Source organism: Eschrichtius robustus, chromosome 11 (genome assembly GCF_028021215.1).
Source record: "Eschrichtius robustus isolate mEscRob2 chromosome 11, mEscRob2.pri, whole genome shotgun sequence".
NCBI classification, from domain to species: domain Eukaryota; kingdom Metazoa; phylum Chordata; class Mammalia; order Artiodactyla; family Eschrichtiidae; genus Eschrichtius; species Eschrichtius robustus.
Window position 1 is genome coordinate 18,682,193 of NC_090834.1, and position 22,265 is coordinate 18,704,457.

The 22,265-nt window shown below is 39.6% G+C and overlaps 2 protein-coding genes and 1 pseudogene across 2 annotated transcripts in view; 1 reads left to right on the top strand and 2 right to left on the bottom strand.

Moving 5' to 3' along the window:
* Nucleotides 1-651: 651 nt before the first annotated feature.
* CLDN25 (claudin 25) lies at nucleotides 652-1,326 on the bottom strand. The gene is given in 3 exon segments (XM_068554425.1): nucleotides 652-981; nucleotides 984-1,284; nucleotides 1,286-1,326. Coding segments are annotated over 3 exon segments (672 nt in total).
* A 5,730-nt stretch (nucleotides 1,327-7,056) lies between these two features.
* ZW10 (zw10 kinetochore protein) overlaps nucleotides 7,057-22,265 on the top strand; it is a 32,637-nt gene continuing 17,428 nt past the window's right edge. Inside the window, exons 1-7 of the mRNA XM_068555761.1 lie at nucleotides 7,057-7,234; nucleotides 9,702-9,836; nucleotides 14,439-14,540; nucleotides 14,734-14,811; nucleotides 15,283-15,442; nucleotides 16,938-17,090; nucleotides 17,810-18,001. Coding sequence (XP_068411862.1) covers nucleotides 7,130-7,234; nucleotides 9,702-9,836; nucleotides 14,439-14,540; nucleotides 14,734-14,811; nucleotides 15,283-15,442; nucleotides 16,938-17,090; nucleotides 17,810-18,001 — 925 coding nt within the window. The 5' untranslated portion in view covers nucleotides 7,057-7,129. The remainder of the gene's footprint in view (nucleotides 7,235-9,701; nucleotides 9,837-14,438; nucleotides 14,541-14,733; nucleotides 14,812-15,282; nucleotides 15,443-16,937; nucleotides 17,091-17,809; nucleotides 18,002-22,265) is intronic.
* LOC137771309 (large ribosomal subunit protein eL42-like) lies at nucleotides 10,138-10,474 on the bottom strand (annotated as a pseudogene).

Below are 22,265 nucleotides of genomic sequence, written 5' to 3' on the forward strand. Positions count from 1 at the left end.
GCTGGTGAGTGCTGCGCGGCGCCGAGCCTCTGTGCGGGAATCTCTCCGCTTTGCCCTCCGCACCCCTGTGGCTGTGCTCTCCTCCGTGGCTCCGAAGCTCCCCCCTCCGCCACCCGCAGTCTCTGCCCGCGAAGGGGCTTCCTAGTGCGTGGAAATCTTTCCTCCTTCACAGCTCCCTCCCACTGGTGCAGGTGTCGTCCCTATTCTTTTGTCTCTGTTGTTTCTTTTTTTCTTTTGCCCTACCCAAGTACGTGGGGATTTTCTTGCCTTTTGGGAGGTCTGACGTTTTCTGCCAGCGTTCAGTGGGTGTTCTGTAGGAGCAGTTCCACGTGTAGATGTATTTCTACTGTATCTGTGGGAAGGAAGGTGATCTCCGTGTCTTACTCTTCCGCCATCTTCTCTCTCTCCATCACAAGTATTTTATGTAAATAAAATCTAAATCAGATAAACATGTTTTTAGAAACTGTGCCTTGATTTTTCATTCTGAAATTAGGATCACCATATCACCAAGATAGTCAAATTCTTGAACAAATGAGACAGTGACTACCACCCCTAAAATGAGGCAAGCAAATATAGAGTGATGAAGGATAAGGAAGAGACAGGATTCTCCTGACATTCCTCTGTTCCATAGATTCCTTGGCAAAGCTTGTCCTAGATGAACAGGATCCTAGGTCTTGGCCTTAGGTAGAACGAGCGATCGGACTCTTCCGCTGGAGCACAGGCTGGTGGGGCTGCTGTAGGGACAGCCATCTGGACAGAGGGCACATCTTCTTTTCCCAGGCAGTCCGAGAAGATGAGGAGTAACCCACCAAGGGCCGGGAAAACACCAGCAGCCCAGCCCAGATAGAGGGCATCTCCAAACTCCCACCGAGACACAATCTCAGGGAAGCTGTCATCCCAGAAGTCTTGGATTGTGACGTAGGCCACCCAGGAGACTGGAAAGAGGGGAGTGACCGAAGCTGATGCCTCCAAAGTCCCCCCCGCAGGAGGCAAAGCCACCTCTGAAATACCCATCTGATCCTGTGAAACTGGAAGCATTGGGCCCCAAAGCCAGAGAGCAGAAGCCCCAGTAGTCCATGGGAGGCTACCACGAGGATGCGGGACGCCTGGAGCTCCAGGGGCAGAGACGAGAAGGACTCAGAGGCCTTGCACACAGTGGCAACTTCCTCCTGATCTGCGCAGACCTCCCAAAGTCCCCTGATCCAGGTCTCCATTTCGTTCAGCTCCAGATTGAGAGTTTTCCATTGGGGCAGGACACATGAACAGACCCAGCCAAGCAGAGAGCAGTCCCCCAAGCTGGGCTTTCCCGCAGAAACTCCAGGCCATGGTTGCTCCCACCACAAAAGAAAGGCAGAAAGAAAAGGAGGACAGGCGGCTTGGTGACTGATCATCAGGCAGGACTTTTGGGGAGCTGAGTGGAAGTCTTTCACTTTTGGAGGGGGTTCCTGTTTCAGTTTTCTAGGCAGCAGCTGAGGCAGGTGCCAGGAACTTGGCAAAGTTTGGGTTTAGGCGGTGTGCCCAAGATTGGATGTGGGTGTGGATCCTGGGGGAGGGTCCCATGAGAGGCAAAAAAGCCAGACAGTAAGCCATCAATACATATTTGATGAGTGAATTCATACACTGAAATCACTCCCCAGTTCCGAGAAGACGAGAATGATGCTCTGGGAATATACATTGATGTAATCTTTCTGGAGGGTCACATGACTTCGTGTTTTACACTTTTAAATATCTGCATACTTTGACCCAGCACCCTACGTCCAAGAACTTACCTTAATTTACTGTGAATATATACCAAGATTTATGAAAATATCCATTGAACTAGTGTTAATAATTGTATATTATTATGTACAATTTAGGCAGCTGTTTTAAATTGATGTAGAAGAAATTTTAATGACATGAAAAATGCTTTTGATACGTTGCTAAGTGAGAAAAGCAGTGACCAAACAGTATATAGAGTATATAGAATGCAGTTTCACTTTAAAAAAAGCGCATGTATCCGTATCTATGTGTGTGTATGTATGTATCATCTACCACAAAATGTTAACCATGGTTATTTTAGTGGAAGGCTTATGGATAGTTCTTATTTTCTTATTTGTGCTTGTCTATGTATTTTATACATTTTTACAAATTTATCGTTTAGTACTTTTGTAAGCAGAAGAAAAAAATTCCCGAATCCAAGGAACCTATCCAGACCCAGAATATACCAGCAGGGAAAGCCCTTCCTCCCCAGTCCCCTGCTGCTGCTGGGACAGCAGCTATAAATAGATGGTAGTCACACCAGCTTCCATTCGTATTGGTTGCTGCTGCCAAGAGGCAGGTTCCGACAGGAAAGGCAATAATTTGCATTTACTGAGTGAGGCTAAATACCAGACTTTTGGCTAGATTCTTTATCCTTATTTAATTTTCACACCACCGCTGTGAGAAGTTACATGTTAGGTAACTTGCCAAGGTCCCCCAGCTGGCAAGCAACAGATCCAAGTCCTGAGCCAGGCGGTTCGGACTGTGACATTTCCTATTCTTGTCTCCAGCGCCGCAACAGAGATGCCTCCTGAGCTGCACCTGCCCACTGGTGACACAGCATGCAGGCGTGGGCTCCTCTTTATGGCAAAATACGGAAGAAAATTGGGATTTATTATATTGAAGACATAGATGTTGACCGATGTATTCTCCTATACATATTTTAACCTACTGATTGCCCTGTGGTACACTACGATGTGCAAAAGGGGCGTGGGATATTCAGCAACGAGGAAGCGTCTGAAAAAAGCAGAATCTTGACTTTACCCGAATGACATCTCAACACCTAAGCAACCTGATTAGCTTATCAGTCTTGTAGGGGTGGAGGGAGGTGAGCAGAAACTTCTGGAATGCCTTTTTTCCTTTCATGTTTTATTATAGAAAATTTCAAACACATACGAAAGTAGAGCAAATGGTATAAAGAAATCTGATGTACTATCACCCAGCTTCAGAAATTATCCACTCATACCAATCTGTTTTCACCCATACCTGCATCCACCACTCCCCCTCCCTCCCTTAATCCTATCTTGAAGCAAATGGGATGCTCTTTTAAATTGTAGGCTCCTTCTGCTGCTTTTATATCAACCACATGTTCTAATCAAAACAATGGCAAAATATTATGCATCTCTGGAAAGTGTCTGCTTGTACTATATCCATCCAGATTTGTGTTTGATACTTTGCTTACTGAATCCAGGCATGCCACATGTGTGTGAGACATGATTGGTCAGGAGGAATCCTTTCAGACATTGCTCCTTATTTCTTTGGCTTTTCTTCAGAGCCCTTTCTTGGTGATTTATGAAAATCTGTGAGTCAGGAGAGATACAAACCACGATAAGCGTGAAATATGAAGGAGGTCAGATTAGTGAGGGAAAACAGAACCCATTCATTTGTTAATTTCTTTTTAAAAATTTTAATTTATTTTTTATTGAAGTATACTTGATTTACAATGTTGTGTTAGTTTCTGGTGTACAGCAAAGTGATTCAGGTTTATATCTACCTATCTATCTACCTATATTTCTATATATAAATATATATATTAATTCTTTTCCAGTTTATTACAAGATATTGAATATAGTTCCCTGTGCTATACAGTAGGTCCTTGTTGTTTATCTATTTTATACACAGATTGTATCTGTTAAACCCAAACTCCTAATTTTTCCCTCCATGGCTTTCCCCTTTGGTAACCATAAGTTTGTTTTCTATGTCTGTGAGTTTGTTTCTGTCTTGTAAATAAGCTCATTTGTAACATTTTTTTAGATTCCACATATAGGTGATATCATATATTTGTCTTTCTCTGTCTGACTTACTTCATTCAGTATAATAATCTCTAGGTCCATCCATTTTGCTGCAAAAGGCATTATTTCATTCCTTTTTATGGCTTTTTATCCCACTGTGTGTATATATATATATATATATATATATATATATATACCACATCTTCTTTATCCATTCATCTGTCAATGGGCATTTAGGTTGCTTCTATGTCTTGGCTATTGTAAATAGTGCTGCTGTGAACATTGGAGTGCATGTATCTTTTCGTATTAGTGTTTTCTCCAGATATATGCCTAGGAGTGGGATTGCTGGATCATACGGTAACTCTAGTTTTAGGTTTTTAAGGAACGTCCATACTGTTCTCCATAGTGGCTGCACCAATTTACATTCCCACCAATGTAAAGGAGGGTTCCCTTTTCTCCATATCCTCTCCAGCATTTGTTATTTTTAGACTTTTTGATGATGGTCATTCTGACCAGTGTGAGTTGACATCTCATTGTAGTTTTGATTTGCATTTCTCTAATAATTAGTGTTGCTAAGCATCTTTTGTTGTGCTTTTTGGCCATCTGTATGTCTTCTTTGGAGAAATGTCTATTTAGGTCTTCTGCCCATTTTTTGATTGGCTTGTTTTTTTTGTTCTTGTTGTTATTGAGTTGTATGAGCTGTTTGTATACTTTGGAAATTAAGCCCGTGTTGGTTGCATTGTTTGCAAATATTTTCTCTGAGTCTGTAGGTTGTCTTTTCATTTTGTTTATGGTTTACTTTGCTGTGCAAAATCTTGTAAGTTTGATTAGGTCCCATTTGTTTCTTTTTGCTTTTATTTCTACTGCCTTGGGAGACTGACCTAAGAAAATATTGCTATGATTTATGTCAGAGAATGTTTTGCCTATGTTCTCTTCTGTGAGTTTTATGGCATCATGTCTTATATTTAAGTCTTTAAGCCATTTTGAGTTTATTTTTTGTATGGTATCAGGGAGTGTTCTAACTGCATTGATTTACATGTGGCTGTCCAGCTTTCCCAACACCACTTGCTGAAGAGACTTTTTTTCTCCATTGTATATTCCTGCCTTCTTTGTCAAAGATTAGCTGACCGTAGGTGAGTGGGTTTATTTCTGGGCTCTCTATTCTGTTCCACTGATCCATATGTCTCTTTTTGTGCCAGTACCATGCTGTTTTGATTACTGTAGCTTTGTAGTATTGTCTGAAGTCTGGGAGGGTTATGCCTCCAGCTTTGTTCTTTTTCCTCAGGATTGCTTTGGCAATTCTGGGCCTTTTGTGATTCCATATAAACTTTAGCATTATTTGTTCTAGTTCTGTGAAAAATTTTGTGGGTAATTGGATAGGGATCTCATTAAATCTGTAGATTGCTTTGTGTAGTATGGCCATTTTAACAATATTAATTCTTCTAATCCAAGAGCTGTTAATTTCTTTTTATTTACTCAAGTGTTCATTCATGCCTGCATGCATTGTCTGTCTGTGTGTAGCAATCCCACTCCATTCCCTATGCCCTTTTTTCTCCTTCCTAAGTCTGGCTCTCCCCTGTCTCTTCCTGGAAACTTGAGGGATAGTCCTTAGCTTATCCAGTGTTCAGGGAGAGGTAGAGCTTCTGCAGTTGTGTTTGTGGGTATTCATGGCTTAGTTTCCTGGAGGCAGATTCCAGAACCTCCACCTGACACCTCCTTCCATTCTTAGTTCAGATTCCTTATTACTGTGGAACCTCCCTGATTCAATCAGAGACTGGGTGCTCCTCCCCCAATATTTCCTCTGCCCTTTGTACCTCCTTAGAGGTGGATTAAGCTTCCAGGCCTGTTACTTGCACAGACCCCTTCCAAGGCCTGCACTTAATTTTGTATTTGTTATTTTATATTCTTTTCCTTAAAGAGTCCTCCCCCTCCTGGCAACTCTATAAAATTTAGGCCCTACCACATCTGGATCAATCCCTCATCTACCTCGAAGATAGTAATGATCATATTTTCCTGAGATTATTTACTCACATATTTTGGATTCCCAGACTAGCACAGTGTCCGTCATACAGTAGTTGCTCAATAAATATGTGATACAAATTTTCAGGAATTTCATCTGCAGGTCCTTCTTTCTCACTGGGCATTTATTATTAGTAGCATCTAGAATTCAAAGAGAGGCTGACAGGTCTACCAAACAGAAGTTTGGTTGGTTTTCTAGGGAGAGGCGATTCCCAAGATGTTATGGCTTCCCGTCTCAACCCCCTTGGCTCATGTCACAGGAAGCTGCCCCTGCGTCACTAGGACAAGCAGATTGTTCCACAGGCACTTAAAATTGACAAGGACCTTAGGGTCAGCATCTACTTGGGGGTCCACCTTCACATTGTACCTTTAAAAAAATTTAAAAAAGCATTTTAATCAAGGCAGTACATGTTTACTGTAGAAAAATAGAAAAAAACAGGGAAAAGAAGAGAATAAATACCATAAATTCACCACTAAGAGAGTTAAATTGGTGTACTTCCATTACCTTTACCTCTATATATGTATCTATATCTATTTATTTTTTTAATACTGTACATAGTATATTGTGAAAATCTTTTAGTATGTAACACATTTATATGCATATATGTATACATATATACATATATCTTATAGTATGTATGTAACACATTTAAATAATGAAACAATTTTTTTAAAGTTTTGATAAAATTGATTTGTAATCTCTGATAGAAAGTGCTGAGTATCATGTTCCAGTCCATACAGTACTAATATTATTTATACCTAGGTAATATAAATAATATAAACTTATCTTTCATAGATGTTATAGATGTATATACATATATACTATGTAATATAAAAGGAGTGCAATTATGAGCATACTTTTATTTATAATGAGGTGATTCCACTTCCTTGCACAACTGCAGAGGGCACCATTCATATAAACTCTGATGGCCACTGAGGCCCATGAGAATGAATATTTAACGAAAAAAGATCAAGATGGGCTCGTTGGGTCTTCAGGCTAGATAAATTTCACAGGTAAGCATTTTGAAGCTGAGAAAAGTTCAGTTGTGACTGGTTATTAAATAAAAACATTTTTCTTCTAGTGAAAACCCTGCGGGAAAAGACAAGCTATTTGAAAACGAACAAGGAGAAAACGCGTCTCCGCGCAGTTTGCCAACTGCGGGACACCGTGAAAAGTCTACGCTAGGATAGCCGCGTTGCCTACTGGGAGTTGTAGTACGGGCCTCGCTTTTCGTGCGGAGATCTGGGCCCCGCGAGACTCCGTTTCCCGGCAGGCCGCGCGCCAAGGCCTCTGGCGGGACTGGAGCTGCCGCGTTGGCTACAAGAGAGTGACCCTGTCCGGGTTGGTTCTTGTGGTAGCGATGGCCTCGTTCGTGACGGAAGTCCTGGCACACTCCGGGAGGCTGGAGAAGGAGGATCTGTGCACTCGGATCAGCCGCCTGACCCAGCGGGTGGAGGAGATCAAGGTGAAGCCGGGGCAGCTGGCGGCTGGCTATAAAGGGACGGAGGAAGGAGTAGAGCCATGGCAGCCAGAGTGGATGCCGGCGGTCAGGCGTGGGAGCCGAGTGGGAGGAATGAGGAGTGGGAGGGCTGGGAAGTATGTGGGCCGAGGAGGGGGCTTAGAGGGAAGCCCAGACGGGGGTTGGCGACTGCGGAGGAGAGGAGGCGGGACAGTGGTGAGGAAGAGGCGGTGACTGGGGCAGCGTTGGGAGTGGGGTTAGGCTGGGGAGGGATCGGGGGTCGAGGGCGAAGACCGAGGAGACCAGCAGAGCAGGGGAAGTGGGACTGGAAGCCCGAGGTTTCTAGGGAGGGAGCATAGGAGCGGGATAGAAAAGAGGGCAATCCCGCCCAGCCCTCATCGGTGTGTGATTTCCTCCTCTGTACGATTTGTGGATGAATATAATGGCTTTGGGAGGATTGTGCCGTTCTCCTCCCTCCCTGAAATTTTTGTTATTAAAACCTATCGATATTTTATTAAACTCTCTTCTCCACCTCCAGGCCCTTGAGACTACGATGAGTGTTATAAAACTCGTGAATAGCACTTCTTTGGACCCTGCTGTCTTGAGATTGATACAAAAACAAAAGGCACAAACCACACGCAGTTCCACTTTGTACTGCTGTCTTTACCCTACATTTGTATTTGCCCACATCTTTGTTGCTTTCATTTAAAAAGATGTGCATATATATATGGAATCTAAAAAAAAAAACTGGGTCTCACAAACTTAGGGGCAGGACAGGAATGAAGACGCAGACGTAGAGAATGGACTTGAGGACACGGGGAGGGGGAAATGTAAGCTGGGACAAAGTGAGAGAGTGGCATGGACATATATACACTACCAAATGTAAAACAGATAGCTAGTGGGAAGCAGCCGCATAGCACAGGGAGATCAGCTCGGTGCTTTGTGACCACCTAGAGGGGTGGGATAGGGAGGGTGGGAGGGAGACGCAAGAGGGAGGGGATATGGGGATATATGTATATGTATAGCTGATTCACTTTGTTATACAGCAGAAACTAGCACACCATTGTAAAGCAATTATACTCCAATAAAGATGTTAAAAAAATAAAATAAAATACAAATAAAAAGATGTGTACCCGTGTTGGTCTGGATTTAAGGGAGCCATTTTAGCACTGCACCATAAAGGCACAAAAATGATTTTATTTTACCAAAATGATTTCCTAAATGTTAAGTATTCATGTCACTGGCATCTCTTCTTTAATATGGCTTTAGGGTTTTTCATCACTTTTTATGTGATGGAAAGAGGGCAGGCTATTAAGCTACTTTAACGTGGCACTCAAGGCTCCTCCCTGTTCTGGACCTAACTTTCCTTTCACTAGTTTACTTTCCCTGACTTGAATCTTCAGACAGTTGAGAATTACTTTTTATACTCCAAACAGGCCCACTTTTTTCCTAGTTCCCAGATTTTACTTATGTTGCCATTTCTTCATCTTTAACCTATTAGTATTTCTACTCATTTTTCAAGTTCCATCTCAAATATAGTTCCCCGCATGAAAAATATCCCCATTTTCCCTCAGGCAGAGGTGCTCTGTTTCCTGGAAGACATTAACTCTGTTGCTATATTATGTTTCTCTATTCTGTATTCTGATTACTTAAGTGCATACTGTCTTTCCTACCTAAAAGGAATATATTTGTGTGCAAGCATAATTTATTCCTGTGTCTTTCAAAGCATTGACTAATTCAGTGCAAAGTATTCAATAATTTGTTTATTAAATTAGTTTGCATTAAAGGAGATAATGGAACTCAAATCAGTTTAGGATTTTAAGGGACTTCCCTGGCGGTCCAGTGGTTAAGACTTCACCTTCCAATGCAGAGGGTGCGGGTTTGATCCCTGGTTGGGGAGCCAAGATCCCACATGCCTTGCGGCCAAAAAACCAAAATATAAAACAGAAGCAGTATTGTAACACATTCAATAAAGACTTTAAAAATGGTCCATATCAAAAAAAGAAATCTTAAAAAAAAAATTTAGGGTTTTAAGGTTCGGCCTTACAATTTTATAAGCAAGAGAATAGAAATTCATAAATCCATTGAGGTATACAGATTATGGGTTTAATTTATCCATTTACTTTTTTTTCTATTAGGTGTGATTAAAATTAGTGGCTATAGTCTGAGCTGATACGGTTCCAAATGAGAATTTTTGTCTCTTCGTTTCTCTTTTTCAGTGTTTGTACAACTCTTGGGCACTGTTGGGTTTTGGTGATCATTGTCTTCTTGCACCCTAGTAGTGTTATGGGACTCTTAACGGTGGGAGAAATGTGTTTTTTGAGGAAACCCGTTGGCTTGGAGGGAAAGTGAATGGGTGTGGGTAACTGGCAAGAAGGCCCTAACTTGGAAGATACCCTAATAGAAGATGAGCTATGTATTTGAACAGAGTTCCCTACTCATCTCATTGTAATTTTTCCATCTTATATAATAGGGCGAGGTATGCAGTATGATCAGCAAGAAGTACAGTGAATTCCTGCCTAGCATGCAAAGTGCACAGGACCTGGTTACCCAAGTGGATAAACTATCTGATGACATTGACCTGCTGAAGTCCAGGATAGAGAGTGAGGTAAGAATTGTTTGTTATATAGGGTAGGTTTGTAGGGAGGCAGTTCAACTTCCTGATTCCTAAGACAATTCAGTTTTATACAACTTTTAAAGACCTCACTTTCCTTATTGGCGAATGGAAGTTGAATTAGATGATTTTAGGGTAACGTCCAGTTTTAAAATACAAATCTTTTCCAAAAGTATACTTTAAACAGTTTCTTTTTTATGGTAAAAAAAAAAAAACATTTTAAGCTATAATAATAATGTCTTGCATTTTAATAGCACTTTATAAATTAAAAAATAATCTCAGGATTTGATTGTCTTCATAATAAAACAAAAACAGATGAAGCATAGAAGTGAATAATTTGGCCTTTTCTCTTATCATCTCCTACTTTAAAATGCTTATCTCTCTTAATGGCCAGCATTCTCTTATATCTGCAGCTGGCCTCAGCATATTAAAGCTTCAGCACAATCTTTTCTTTCGGCCTTCTTCTGGAAAATTGGCTCAGATCGCCAATCACAACCACTCTACTTCCTGTCATAAAGCCACTTTCCCTGGACATGCAGAGAATCCCTGCCCGTCTTGTACTGTGTCACTTTGTGGGGCTAGCGCTTGCTATACTTCTTATGGAAAGTCTGACAGGTTTTAAGAATGTTCATCACGTTTGCCAGAGCGCTGTCATCGCAAAGAAGTAAGCCCATCTGGAAACAGGAATATCCATTTTATAATTTAAAAAATATTTTTCACATATATTATCTCAGCAGGATTTTTCCCGTGCAATTTCCTTTTAGGAAAAAAAAGGAGTTGAAAAAAATCAAGCTGATATTAGAGGTTTAAATAAAGTAGGTGTCTTGTACCTCTATTTCTAAATTATCAGTCAGGATGCATTGATATCCAAAGTCAGGATGTTGAGGTATTCTCAAGGTCCTAAAGGAAAGACACCAAGTCTCTTCTCTATGTGATAGTTACCAAAGAAGGAAAGTGAACAGATGTATTTTTAAAAATTCTCTATAAAAACTTGAATCACAAGTGGGGAAACCACTAGCAACCTAGAAAATCTATTTAACGGTGAGTTTACCAGTCATTCTGGTTAGAGGTTTTAATAAAAATAAATCCATTACTCTACAACTCTGGCACAGTTCAAATAATATTTTCAAAGTGTATTTGTCAGACAAATGAGTCAACAGTGCAATCTTAGACTGTGCTGTTAGAAATGAAGTATCTGGAACAAGAGAGTAATGGGCTCTTTGTACGTTTTGCTGGCTAGATTATGGCTGGTGAAATTTATTCAGTTCTGGTTGTTACATTTTGAAAGGTGACTGGTCTCAATGAGAGGGTCCAGGCCTGAACACTGTACCATCTGAAGAACAGTGACGAAACTCAGAGTGTTTAGCTTCAATGAAAAACACTTTCAATATTTGCAGCCCAGTATTTTCATATAGGAGAAAGATTCAAATTTATGGCTAAAGAAGGGGAATTAGATTCAATAGGTGGACATTATAAAGGGGTTTATTGAGTCATTTGGTATATTGAGCATCTACAAGGTGCCAGATACTGTGGTAGTTGGTGAACTAGACAGTGTTTTATTTCAAAATGTGAATCTCATGCCTGTTATAGATGAATAAAATAGTGTGATAGACACTAAAATTGGAATAATCCAGTTAAAGAGAGCAGATGTATGTAGCTAAGGATGGCTTTCTGTAGGAAGTAGTGTCCAAACCAAAATCTGAAGTGGCAGGTAATTAAGCAAAAGACGCAGGAGGAATGTTTAGGCAGGCATAGGGGACAGCATGGTAGAGGCATGGAGGTAGTGGAGAGGTGTCACTTTTGGAGAGCTGCAAGTATTCCATATGACAGATGTTTAGAAAGTGTGGTGGGAGGAGACATGAGATGAGATTAAGAAAGGTAAGCAAGGACTGTGTGTATCAGTTTAAGTAGTGAGGACGTTATCTTGCTTGCCCTGTAGAAGCCATGGAGGAATTTAAGCAGGGGAGTGATGTCAGATTTGAGTTTTAGGAATCCCATTCTGCTTGCAGCTTGAAGAAAGGACTTGAGGGAAAAGAGACTGGGAAATGAGAAGGCACTTAAAGCATTAGGAGGCAGTTAAAGTAATCAGGCAAGACAGGATGCAACCTGCTCCATCGTCAGTGGCAGTGGGGGTGGAGAAAAGTGGATGAATCCTAGGGACTTTGAAAAGATATAGGATCTCTGGGATTTGTTGATATGGGGGGTGAAAGACTGCGGAGTCAAAGATAACTGGGGAACTAGGTCATTGATGTGTCATTCACTGAAACAGAATCTAGAGGGAGAGTAGGTTTTTGTTGAGTTTAAATATGGGGTGCCTGTGGGGTATACAAGTGGAGCTGCACAGTTGGATTGTATGAAGATGGAGGCTAGACTGTTGTAAAGAAAGATGGGGCCGGGCGGGAAACTGAAATGCAATGGTTCAAACAAGATACATATTTTTCAATCGTAGTGTCTAGGCTAGCAGGCTGATTCTACAACCCAGGGCCTGGCTACTGTAGTGTAGTCTGTGTCAAGAACTGTGAAGGACAGTTTATTACTCACAGCGGTAGCCAGAGGATGAACGTTTTTGCACAGTGCTGCAAGCCCCAGTTTCTACAGGGCAGTGTGCAGTGCGCTGTATGGATAGAAGAGAACTTCTGTGCTTAGGGAACCTGAACCTTTTCTAACGGGTAGTGAGCATGCCGGCTTTTTGCTATGGAGGAAAACGCCATCTCTGTTTTTCAAGCTGTTTACTACACAAACATTTTTGAAAAGATAGTCCAGAGCAAAAGACAGTCAGTTGCTTCACTTGCAAGATAGTGCAGAAATATGAGAGACTCCTAAAGAATTGTCTTCCAACGGTCTGTAGGGCAGCGGAATTGGCAACACCTGGTGGCTTGTTAGACGTGGAGGATCTCAGGGCCCATCCCAGACCTACTGAATCAGAATCTGCACTTTAATAAGATTCACCAAGCGATATGTATGTATGCATGTTGCAGTTTGAGAAACACTGCTCTAGGATTTTGTTGTTTGCATGGTTGAAGTTGGTCTCTCCCCATGTCCAGTTATAGCTGCAGGTTAAGGTCAAATAGAGGGAATAGAGGAGACATCTGTTTTTTCTTAAGACTTGGAAATGGTACACATCACTTCTGCTTATATTCCATTGGTGGGATCTTAGACACGTGGTCACACCTGACTGTGCAGGGCACTAGTACCTATAGTCTAGCTGCATAGCCTTGTGCTGTTACTGTGGGAGAGTGGGAGAATGGATTTTAGAGGACAGTTTGCATGTCACACTACCCATTTACATATTTGGATGTTAGGAAAATGGTGTGGACATGAGGTAGCTGCACTTAGAAGTTGAAGCTATGGGAATGGATGAGATTGCCCAGAGAGAGCGTGGAGAGCAGGGCTTTTCAGTACAGGCACAGCTGGTATTTGGGGCCGGACATTCTTTGCTGTGGGGGCCTATCCGGTACACTGGAAGGTGTTCAGTAGTAACCCTGGCCTCTACTCACTAGGTGCCAGTAGAGCGCCCTCGATCGTGGCACGCCAGACATCTCTAGACATTGCCAAATGTCCCTGGATCGGGGTGGGGTAAAAAAAAACCGTTTACTTTTTGAGAACCATTGGTTCAGAGTAATGAGAGGGCCAGGGAGAAAGGAATATCAGCGTGTGTGAAGTGATCAGAGGGGAAATTTCGCTCCCAAAAGAAGACGAAAGGGAATGGCCAAAGAACCAGGAGGAAAATGAGTAGATATTGGTGTCATAGAACTAAGGGAAGGAAAGTAACAGTGTACTGATGCATGGTAATACTGGTGACATATGCTTTGGATTTAGCAACAAGGATTTGATTGGTATTTTGGCACCAACTGCTTTGGAACAGCTTTGGTGGCATGGCGGGGGGTAGAAACCAGATCACGTGAGTTACAGAGTGAATGAGAGGTGAGAAAGTAAAGACAGTGAGTATGGATCACTCTTGGAAGAAGCTTGTTTGTGAGAGGGAGGAGAGAAATCAGGCAGCTACCGAGAAATAGGGTGGTTGCTGAGGTGGAGGATATTTTTTCGTAGAGTTGGGGGAAATTTTAAATCATATTTAAATCTGATGGGAGGAGCCATGCTCTAATAGGTATTCATATAATTGGAATGGAGAATGACTTAGGGAGAAGTGAAAGACAGAGAAGAGAGGAAATAATTGATAGTGCAAAGTCCCTGAAAAGGTGGGACAGAATGGGAGGCGGATTCTCACTCAACGTAGAGAAATCTTTCTATTAGTTAGAACTATTCAACTGAATTATCACTTGGCAGTGGGGATACCAGTAATCCAGGTGGATGAGTTCTTTGATGAAAGATAACTGCTTAAACTAAGCATACATGGTGGCACGAGGATATTATGTTGATGGGAACGGGTATTCCTGCATAGGATAAGGGTTTGGGCTAAGTGGACCACTTAAAGTCTCTTCCTACTACATTCTGTGATTTTTGTTCCAGTCTTAACCAGCATTGAAATTTCATCATGAATTATATTCACCTAATAAAGCTTATTGATTACAGTAAATGTTTCATTTCCTAAGTGTAGTATAGCTTAAAAGTACTTGTCTTTGGTGTGTGACTTAGGTCCGCCGGGATCTTCACGTATCAACTGCTGAATTTACAGACTTGAAGCAACAGTTGGAAAGAGACTCAATAGTCCTAAGTTTACTTAGACAGCTACACGAGGTCAGTGTCCTCAAATCAAACTTTAGTGTTTTGGTGGTGAGAAAGTTATTTTTTTCTCCAATTGTCTTATCATTCAATGGGTATCCCCTGACTATGTGGTATTTTTTCATAGTTTAAAAATAAACAAGCAGACAGACTTGAAATAGTAGGATGTATAAAATAAAATACCTAATAACTATGCTTATCTTTTCAGTTTTCTACTGCTATTGAGGAATATAATCGTGCATTGGCAGAGAAGAAGTATGTTACTGCTGCTCAGCGTCTAGAAGAGGTATTAAACACTTTCTCTAAAGCATGAGCAATTAGTACTATTCTTTTTCAAAAAAATTAATTAATTTATTTATTGGCTGTATTGGGTCTTTGTTGCTGTGCGCGGGCTTTCTCTAGCTGCGGCGAGCGGGGGCTACTTTTCATTGCAGTGGCTTCTCTCGCTGTGGAGCACGGGCTCTAGGTGCGCGGGTTTCAGTAGTTGTGGCACGCGGGCTCTAGAGCACAGGCTCAGTAGTTGTAGCGCACGGGCTTAGTTGCTCCACGGCGTGTGGCATCTTCCCGGACCAGGGCTCGAACCCATGTACCCTGCATCGGCAGGCAGATTCTTAACCCCTGTGCCACCAGAGAAGTCCAGTACTATTCTTGTTTTAAGTAAATTTTGTGTTGCATGTATTCCTTATCGTTATACAAATATATTCTAATTGCCTAGAGTCCAGATGAAATGTTAACAATGATTCCATTTCACTACCAGGCACAGATATGCTTGAAGTTATTAAAATCCAGAAAATGCTTTGATTTAAAAATACTGAAATCTCTCAGCATGGAGCTTACAGTACAGAAACAGAACATACTTTATCACCTTGGAGAAGAGTGGCAGAAGCTGATTGGATGGAAGTTCCCACCATCAAAAGGTGCTGCTGACCTCAGGTGGACTGCTTTGCTTAATCTGCCTGAACCAGTTTGGCCTCTGAATATATTCCAAATATTTTATGTTGGCAGAGAGGAAGGTTTCATTTATTAATCTCCCAATTCTGTATTGAGTTCTCATGTTAAGCAGAATGCTTGTTAGGACCAAAATGCTTGTTGCTTCCCGTACATTTCTCTTTCTGTCCCTCTCACTGGGAAGGAGCAGAGAAGACAGATGATGATTGGGAGGGGTCCAGGTGGTGAGGCTGTGGTAGAGGAGGTGGTAGCACTTTAAGGCCACACAGTTTCCACTGCATGGTAGGATGTGCCCATTCCCAAAGCTCTAATCCCAACAGTTTATCTTTTCTAGAAAGCTTAAAGAAGCTGTTCAACCATTCTCTCTCTCTTGCTAAGGAAAGGGGTAGGAGTTTGGCCCAGTTTTTTTCAGTCCTTGGAGAAAAATGGTGACAAAATCATGAGATGGGGGATGCTTTGCAAGATGAAGAAATAGGATAACTCTGGCCCTGGCTTTTATTTATACAGCTGGGCTCTCAGCCCCTCTGCCCACCTCTGGGTGTGAGCCCTCTTTGATATCTTGTTTACACAAAGTAAAACCTCTGAAGGTGTATGGGAAGGACATGCCATTAAACCTGGTATATTTTCCAGCATTTAATCTTGAAATTTAGTCTGTTTCAGGGGAAACCTCACAGTCTCCCCTTGCTCCCTTTCCCATATCCACTATGGCCTTCAAATACATTGTATATGTTTGTGTGTACACACACGCACGAGCACACACACACACACACACACCCCACCCTGTATGTATTAGGTATTTTCAAGGAAGTCATCTAGAAAATTTTAGATTCTATTTCCAAGCAGACTGTAAAATTAAGAGAAGGTGGCAGGTGTGTTAATTCTTTGTTGTAACACACCCTGTTAAACTTGTTTGGCAGGCTGTTCTCTTCATAAGAGGGAACACAGAATAGGAGGCCTTAATTGAAACTAGGATCTCACTTTTTATTCTTTGCCTTCATTCTGTCATTCAACACATTCTTTTTTTTAATTGAAGTATAGTTGATTTACAATGTTGTGTTAATTTCTGCTATACAGCAAAGTGATTCAGTTATAAATATAAATACATACTTTTTTATATTCTGCTCCATTATGGTTTATCACAGGATATTGAATATAGTTCCCTATGCTATACAGTAGGACCTTGTTGTTTATCCATTCTCAACACATATTTAGTAAGCAGTTATTGTATGCACATCGTCTTACTTTGGCACTCAGTTTGATTCTTTGAACATACCAAAGGAAGTAATTTCCTGTTTTAAAGTGATGCCAAGGACACGTATGTAGTAATTAATATTTGATTGCATTAGAAGTGTATTGTAGTAAAACCACATATTTAGGACTCTTACTAGACAGTGGGCTCTCAGGAATAGAAATGGGAACATCTTGTATTGCTGAGACAGCTGATATTTTTTCCCTTTTTCTTAGATATCAGCAACTTGGAATCTTGCCTACAAACAGAACTTCATTTATGCACTGAACAATCTCAGAAAGAAGAGAAGACCCCCAGTCCATCCATCAGTTCTGTCCTCTTGGCATTTTCTCTTCTTGGGGAGCTACATACCAAGCTTAAGTCATTTGGTAAGGCATAATACTTTGTTTCATTTACATGAAATTTCAGAAGGTCCATTGTTAAAGGAATGACAGAAAAATTATCAGTATCCTCTGAATAATATTGATGATGGATCATAGGGTTTGGCCTCATGATTTATCAAGTGGAATTGTATAAATATTACACTTTTCATTAAAGGCTTAGATCCTTTCCTTTTTTCTTTTCTTCTTTTATTTTTTTATTTTTTTTAATTTATGGCTGTGTTGGGTCCTTGTTTCCGCGTGAGGGCCTTCTCCAGTTGTGGCAAGCGGGGGCCACTCTTCATCGCGGTGCGCGGGCCCCTCACCATCGCAGCCCCTCTTCCTGCGGAGCACAGGCTCCAGACGCGCTGGCTCAGTAATTATGGCCCACGGGCCCAGCCGCTCCGCGGCATGTGGGATCCTCCCAGACCAGGGCTTGAACCCGTGTCCCCTGCACTGGCAGGCAGACTCTCAACCACTGCGCCACCAGGGAAGCCCTCTTTTATTTTTTTAAAGTAGCTGCTGGTATTTATTTTATTTGATTTTTTGAATAATTTAAATAAAAATCTGTAGACAATCTGGGAAACTTCAGTGGGAAAACCTGCAGTGCATAATGGGTGTTGTGTAATGTCATGGTATATGTATTTTTGTTGTCAGGCTCAAAGATCTTTTTTTTTTGAAGTGTCTTCTAGTGATTTATTTTTTATGAGTGTTCATAAAACTTTCAGGTCAGATGCTGCTGAAGTATATCCTTAGGCCTCTGGCATCTTGCCCATCCCTTTTTGCTGCGATAGAAAGCCAACCTAACATCATTATCATTCGTTTTGAATCTGTGATGACTGACTTGGAGCATCCATCGCCATCTGAAGTTTTTGCCAAGATCAGACTGGTACTGGAAGTGGTCCAGAAACAACTTCTAGGTATGTATCCCCAAGGCAGTGCTTTTATATTTTAGAGAAGTCGATATGGTTTTTGAAAGTAAATATTATTTTAAAGTGGATAAAAATGTCAGCAATCTGAGTGAATGGCGGATCAGACGTGAGTAAATTATGTCATGGGAACAAAGTAGTTACCTTTTTATTTCTTGCTCTATTTTGCATTCCTTCTCTGCCCTGTGTTGACAAGTAGGGTCCTTAGTGGTGCCCTAGAGTCTGTGTTTGTAATATTTAGTTGAATTTTGGGATGCATTTCCCTCATGGGACTTCTAGGAACATCACATTTTGGGACTCTTGCTTTAGTTGTAGGAGAAGCAGAAATGAACCAAGTGCTGTTTTACATCTTTCGATGGGAAAATCCCCATCAACCTAATTGATATAAACAAAATAGGTTTAACATAGGCAATGAATTTCATTCCATCGCAGCCTACTGGTTAGATCTTTGTATATTCACCCTTGAAATAGTTTCTGTGTTGCTTGAATCATTTTTTGGCTGTCACACTATTAAAAGTAAAATTTCTTCTGGTGTTTTGTTATAATACTGTTGTTTTTAGTCTATTTGACTTACCTTCTTTTTGCTTTTCTCAGTTGTCTTATTGAGTAGTCAAATTAAGCATTCTTGCTGTGGAGAAAATGAAAAAGAAATGCTGCTATTGTTTGTATGCCTTCCTGGCAGTCACATAATTTATTTATATATAAATAATTTATTTTTTTTTAATCAAAGTACAGTTGATTTACAATGTTTTGCCAATCTCTGCTGTACAGCAAAGTGACTCAGTTATACACATACAGACATTCTTTATTTATATATAAATTTATATGTAGAGCAAGGAATTCTTTCTAGTTTTGACAGCAGAGAATAAAAAATTTTAAGACTTGCATAAATTACAAAAAGCCAAGGTAGTTTTCTTCTTATTCCTTTACTTAGGGAGATAATACACCCTTATTTTTATTAGATATAAAAACAAGTTGTAAGCAAAGTATCCAAGGATTGGAAGGAACTAGAAAGGTGACCCAATACAGATGTCTCTGATGCTTGACTCTCCTCTGTAACTCTCCCATCAGCTGGTCATATAACAAACCTGAGCACCTTTAGTGAGAGGGAACTTATTTCCTCTTGAGGCGTTCCATCCTACCTCTGGGCGACTCTGAGTACTATGAAGTTTTTGTTTGTTGGTTTTTCAAAAAAATTATATCTTCTTTCTTAAATGCTATTGCCAAAATGACCATTTTGGAAATTAAATCTTTAGGGTAGTTGTTTAAAAAATATGTTCAAAATATATGCCCTGTAATATCTGCTTTACTGATGCTGTTTCTACTCTGTGGAGCTGTATAGAAGTCTAATTCTTATTACACATGATGGACCTTCAGATTCTTTATAGTAGCTGTTATTATGTTGCCTACATCTTATCACCAATATAAAACATCTTTAGTTTTATTTTTTTAATGAAATAGTTTTTTAAGTTCCTCTTATCTTCACTGATCTTCTGTGAATATATTTCATTTCTTCCTTAGTCCTATTATTAAAGTATGGTGTTCAAAACAGAACAAAGTATTCTAAGTATAGTCCGAACCAATTCAGAATAGCATGGGAGTGTTCACACCCTCATTCTCAGTTTCCTGCTTCTGTTAGTATAGACAAAGCCGATCATTATACAGTTAACTTACTGAGCTTGATGTCAGTGAAAATCCTATGTCTTAGTGCAAACTGCTGCTTTCCCATCTTGTACTTGATTTTTTGGCATTAACGTTAATCATTGTTAAATTTTACTTGATAAAATTTTACAATGTGTTTACTGTCCTTTCTACTTCATATCGAATGCATAATTGATAATCATGTTTTCTTACAGTTTAATCTGAGTCAGTGATGGTACTATTACCTAGGATAGGGCTAGATCAGAGGGCGCTCTGGGGAATTCCAGTAGAAACCTCTTCCAGTTTGACGTTGGTCCATTTAAGTATTCAACCTAGTGTTTTATTTGCCAGTTTTCTTAGCCCTAGGATATTCAGAGCAGAAGACAACTCACTGTTGCTAGGTGCTCTTCTAATCTCTTTAATATCTTTCAGTCAGTATTCCCTTCCTTCATCTTCTTGCCCTAAATAAAACCTGAGGATCGTATTATGTGGCCTTAGTTCTTTTTGGAATCCTCTACTTTCTTTGGATTTTAGTTATTCCGAAACTTCATAAAGATTTTTGCCTTTCGTCTTGTTTGTCTTTGGCTTTATGCTCTTTTCATCTTTTAAATATGTATTTTTTTCTCCCAAGTTTTCTGTATTACTAAGCATCATTGTACCAACAGCAAAGGACCTTTTAAAAGAGGAGAAAAAAAATTCTTTTGGAAATAATTTGGCAAACTGTATAAAAAGCCTTAAAATTTTATACCCTTTAAACCAAGGTTTCAACTTCTAGGAGTCTGCCTTGAAGAAATAATCTTGAATATATAAAACCATTTATGTATAAGGATGTTCATTAAAATGTTACTTATAATATTGAAATACTGGAAAGTCATAAAATCTTGAAGAATAGGGAAATGATAAAGTAAATTATACAGCTGTATAATTATGTTATACTTTATTAATTTTTATAGACCACTTTGCATAATTATGTTATACTTTATTGATTTTTTTAAAGTAATTAATTTTGAAGCTAATTGCTTCTAAAAAGCCAGCAACAAGCATCTATAAAAGGATTAAAAACTTTATTTCCATTAAAATCAGTTTTAAGTCAGGAATGCACATTATTATTAATATTCGTTAACATTGTTTTAGGGGTTATGGCTGATGCAAAGAAGAGAAAATAAGTATGAATATTAAAGTAAGGAGAAGAATTTATCTTTACTTGTAAATGATGTAATTGTGTACCTAAAAGAACAAAAGACTGCTAAAACTTTCATAATTAGTAAGACATTTGCTAAGTTGTCTAGGTACAGTATAAATCTATAGACATCAGTTTCTCTCCAAACTAGTAACAATCAGTTATAAATAAAATATAAAGATATCTTATTTATAATGGCAACAAAATCTATGAAATTCTTAAAAGATAAGTTTAATAAGAATGGGAAGAATACATGTAAAGGAAAGCATAAAACTTATTGAGGGCGTAAAGTAAGGGGAGGCTATCGTGGATTAGAAGACAGTCTCAAAAAATTGTCATCTCATTCCAAAACAATGTATAAATTTAATACATTCCCAATCAGATTCTTGTTATATATTTTTCCAACTGGACAAATTAATTACTCTAGAGCTTACATCAAAAAATATATTTATGAGACTTGCTAATAAAGATTTGCAAAACACTAGTTGGAGAATTTTATAATTAAAACTATGTTCTTGACATAAGAAGATCAGTGGAATGAAAAAGCGTCCAGAAGTAGAGCCAAGAATAAATGAGAATTTACCATTTGATCAAAGTCACATTTCAGTTCAGTGGGACAGATAGTTTATTAAATAATGGTGCTAGCAAAATTGGCTATATGGAATAAGACAAAGTTAGATTCCTGCTTCGTACTTCATACAGAGATACATTCCAGATAAATTAAATTCCTATATGCAAAAGGTAAAACAATAAAAATGTTAGAAGAAAATTTACAAGAAGACTTGAATATTCTCAGGAAGCTCAGAATGCATAAAGGAAATGATTGATAAATTTGACTACACATAAATGTTAAATTCTGTATGGTAAACAATGCCATAAACAAAGTCAAAAGATAATATTATACTGGAAGAAAATATTTGCAGTACATTGGCAGACAAGGAGCTAATACAAAGATTTTTTTCCAAAGAAAAAGAGAACATAATAACAGAAAAAGGGTAAAAAATATGAATAGGCAGTTTATGGAAGAAAAGGTGCAAGTTGTTAATAAACATAAAAATATGTATTGCTTAATGTCCCTAATAGTGCAATGGAAATCACACCATCAAAGTAGAACTGTCCACCCCTAGGGTTGACAGAATTCAAAGATCTATGTAAGACACTTTTGGTAAGAAAATGGAAAGGTAGTCTCCTTCATTGCTTTTGTGAGTTTTTTAGAAAGTAATCTGCAGCTCTATAGTTATGCTAAAATATACATCGCTTTGACCCAGGTATCCCACTTTTTAATTCCTTACTATGTGATATCAACAGTGTATATGTTTGCATGTATGAGTACTGTATATACTTGCATACTGGAATGTGCATCATTTGAAGAATGGTGCAGCTATTGAAAAGAGATGAAGTGGAGCTAGATACAGTGACCTCAGAGATGGCCAC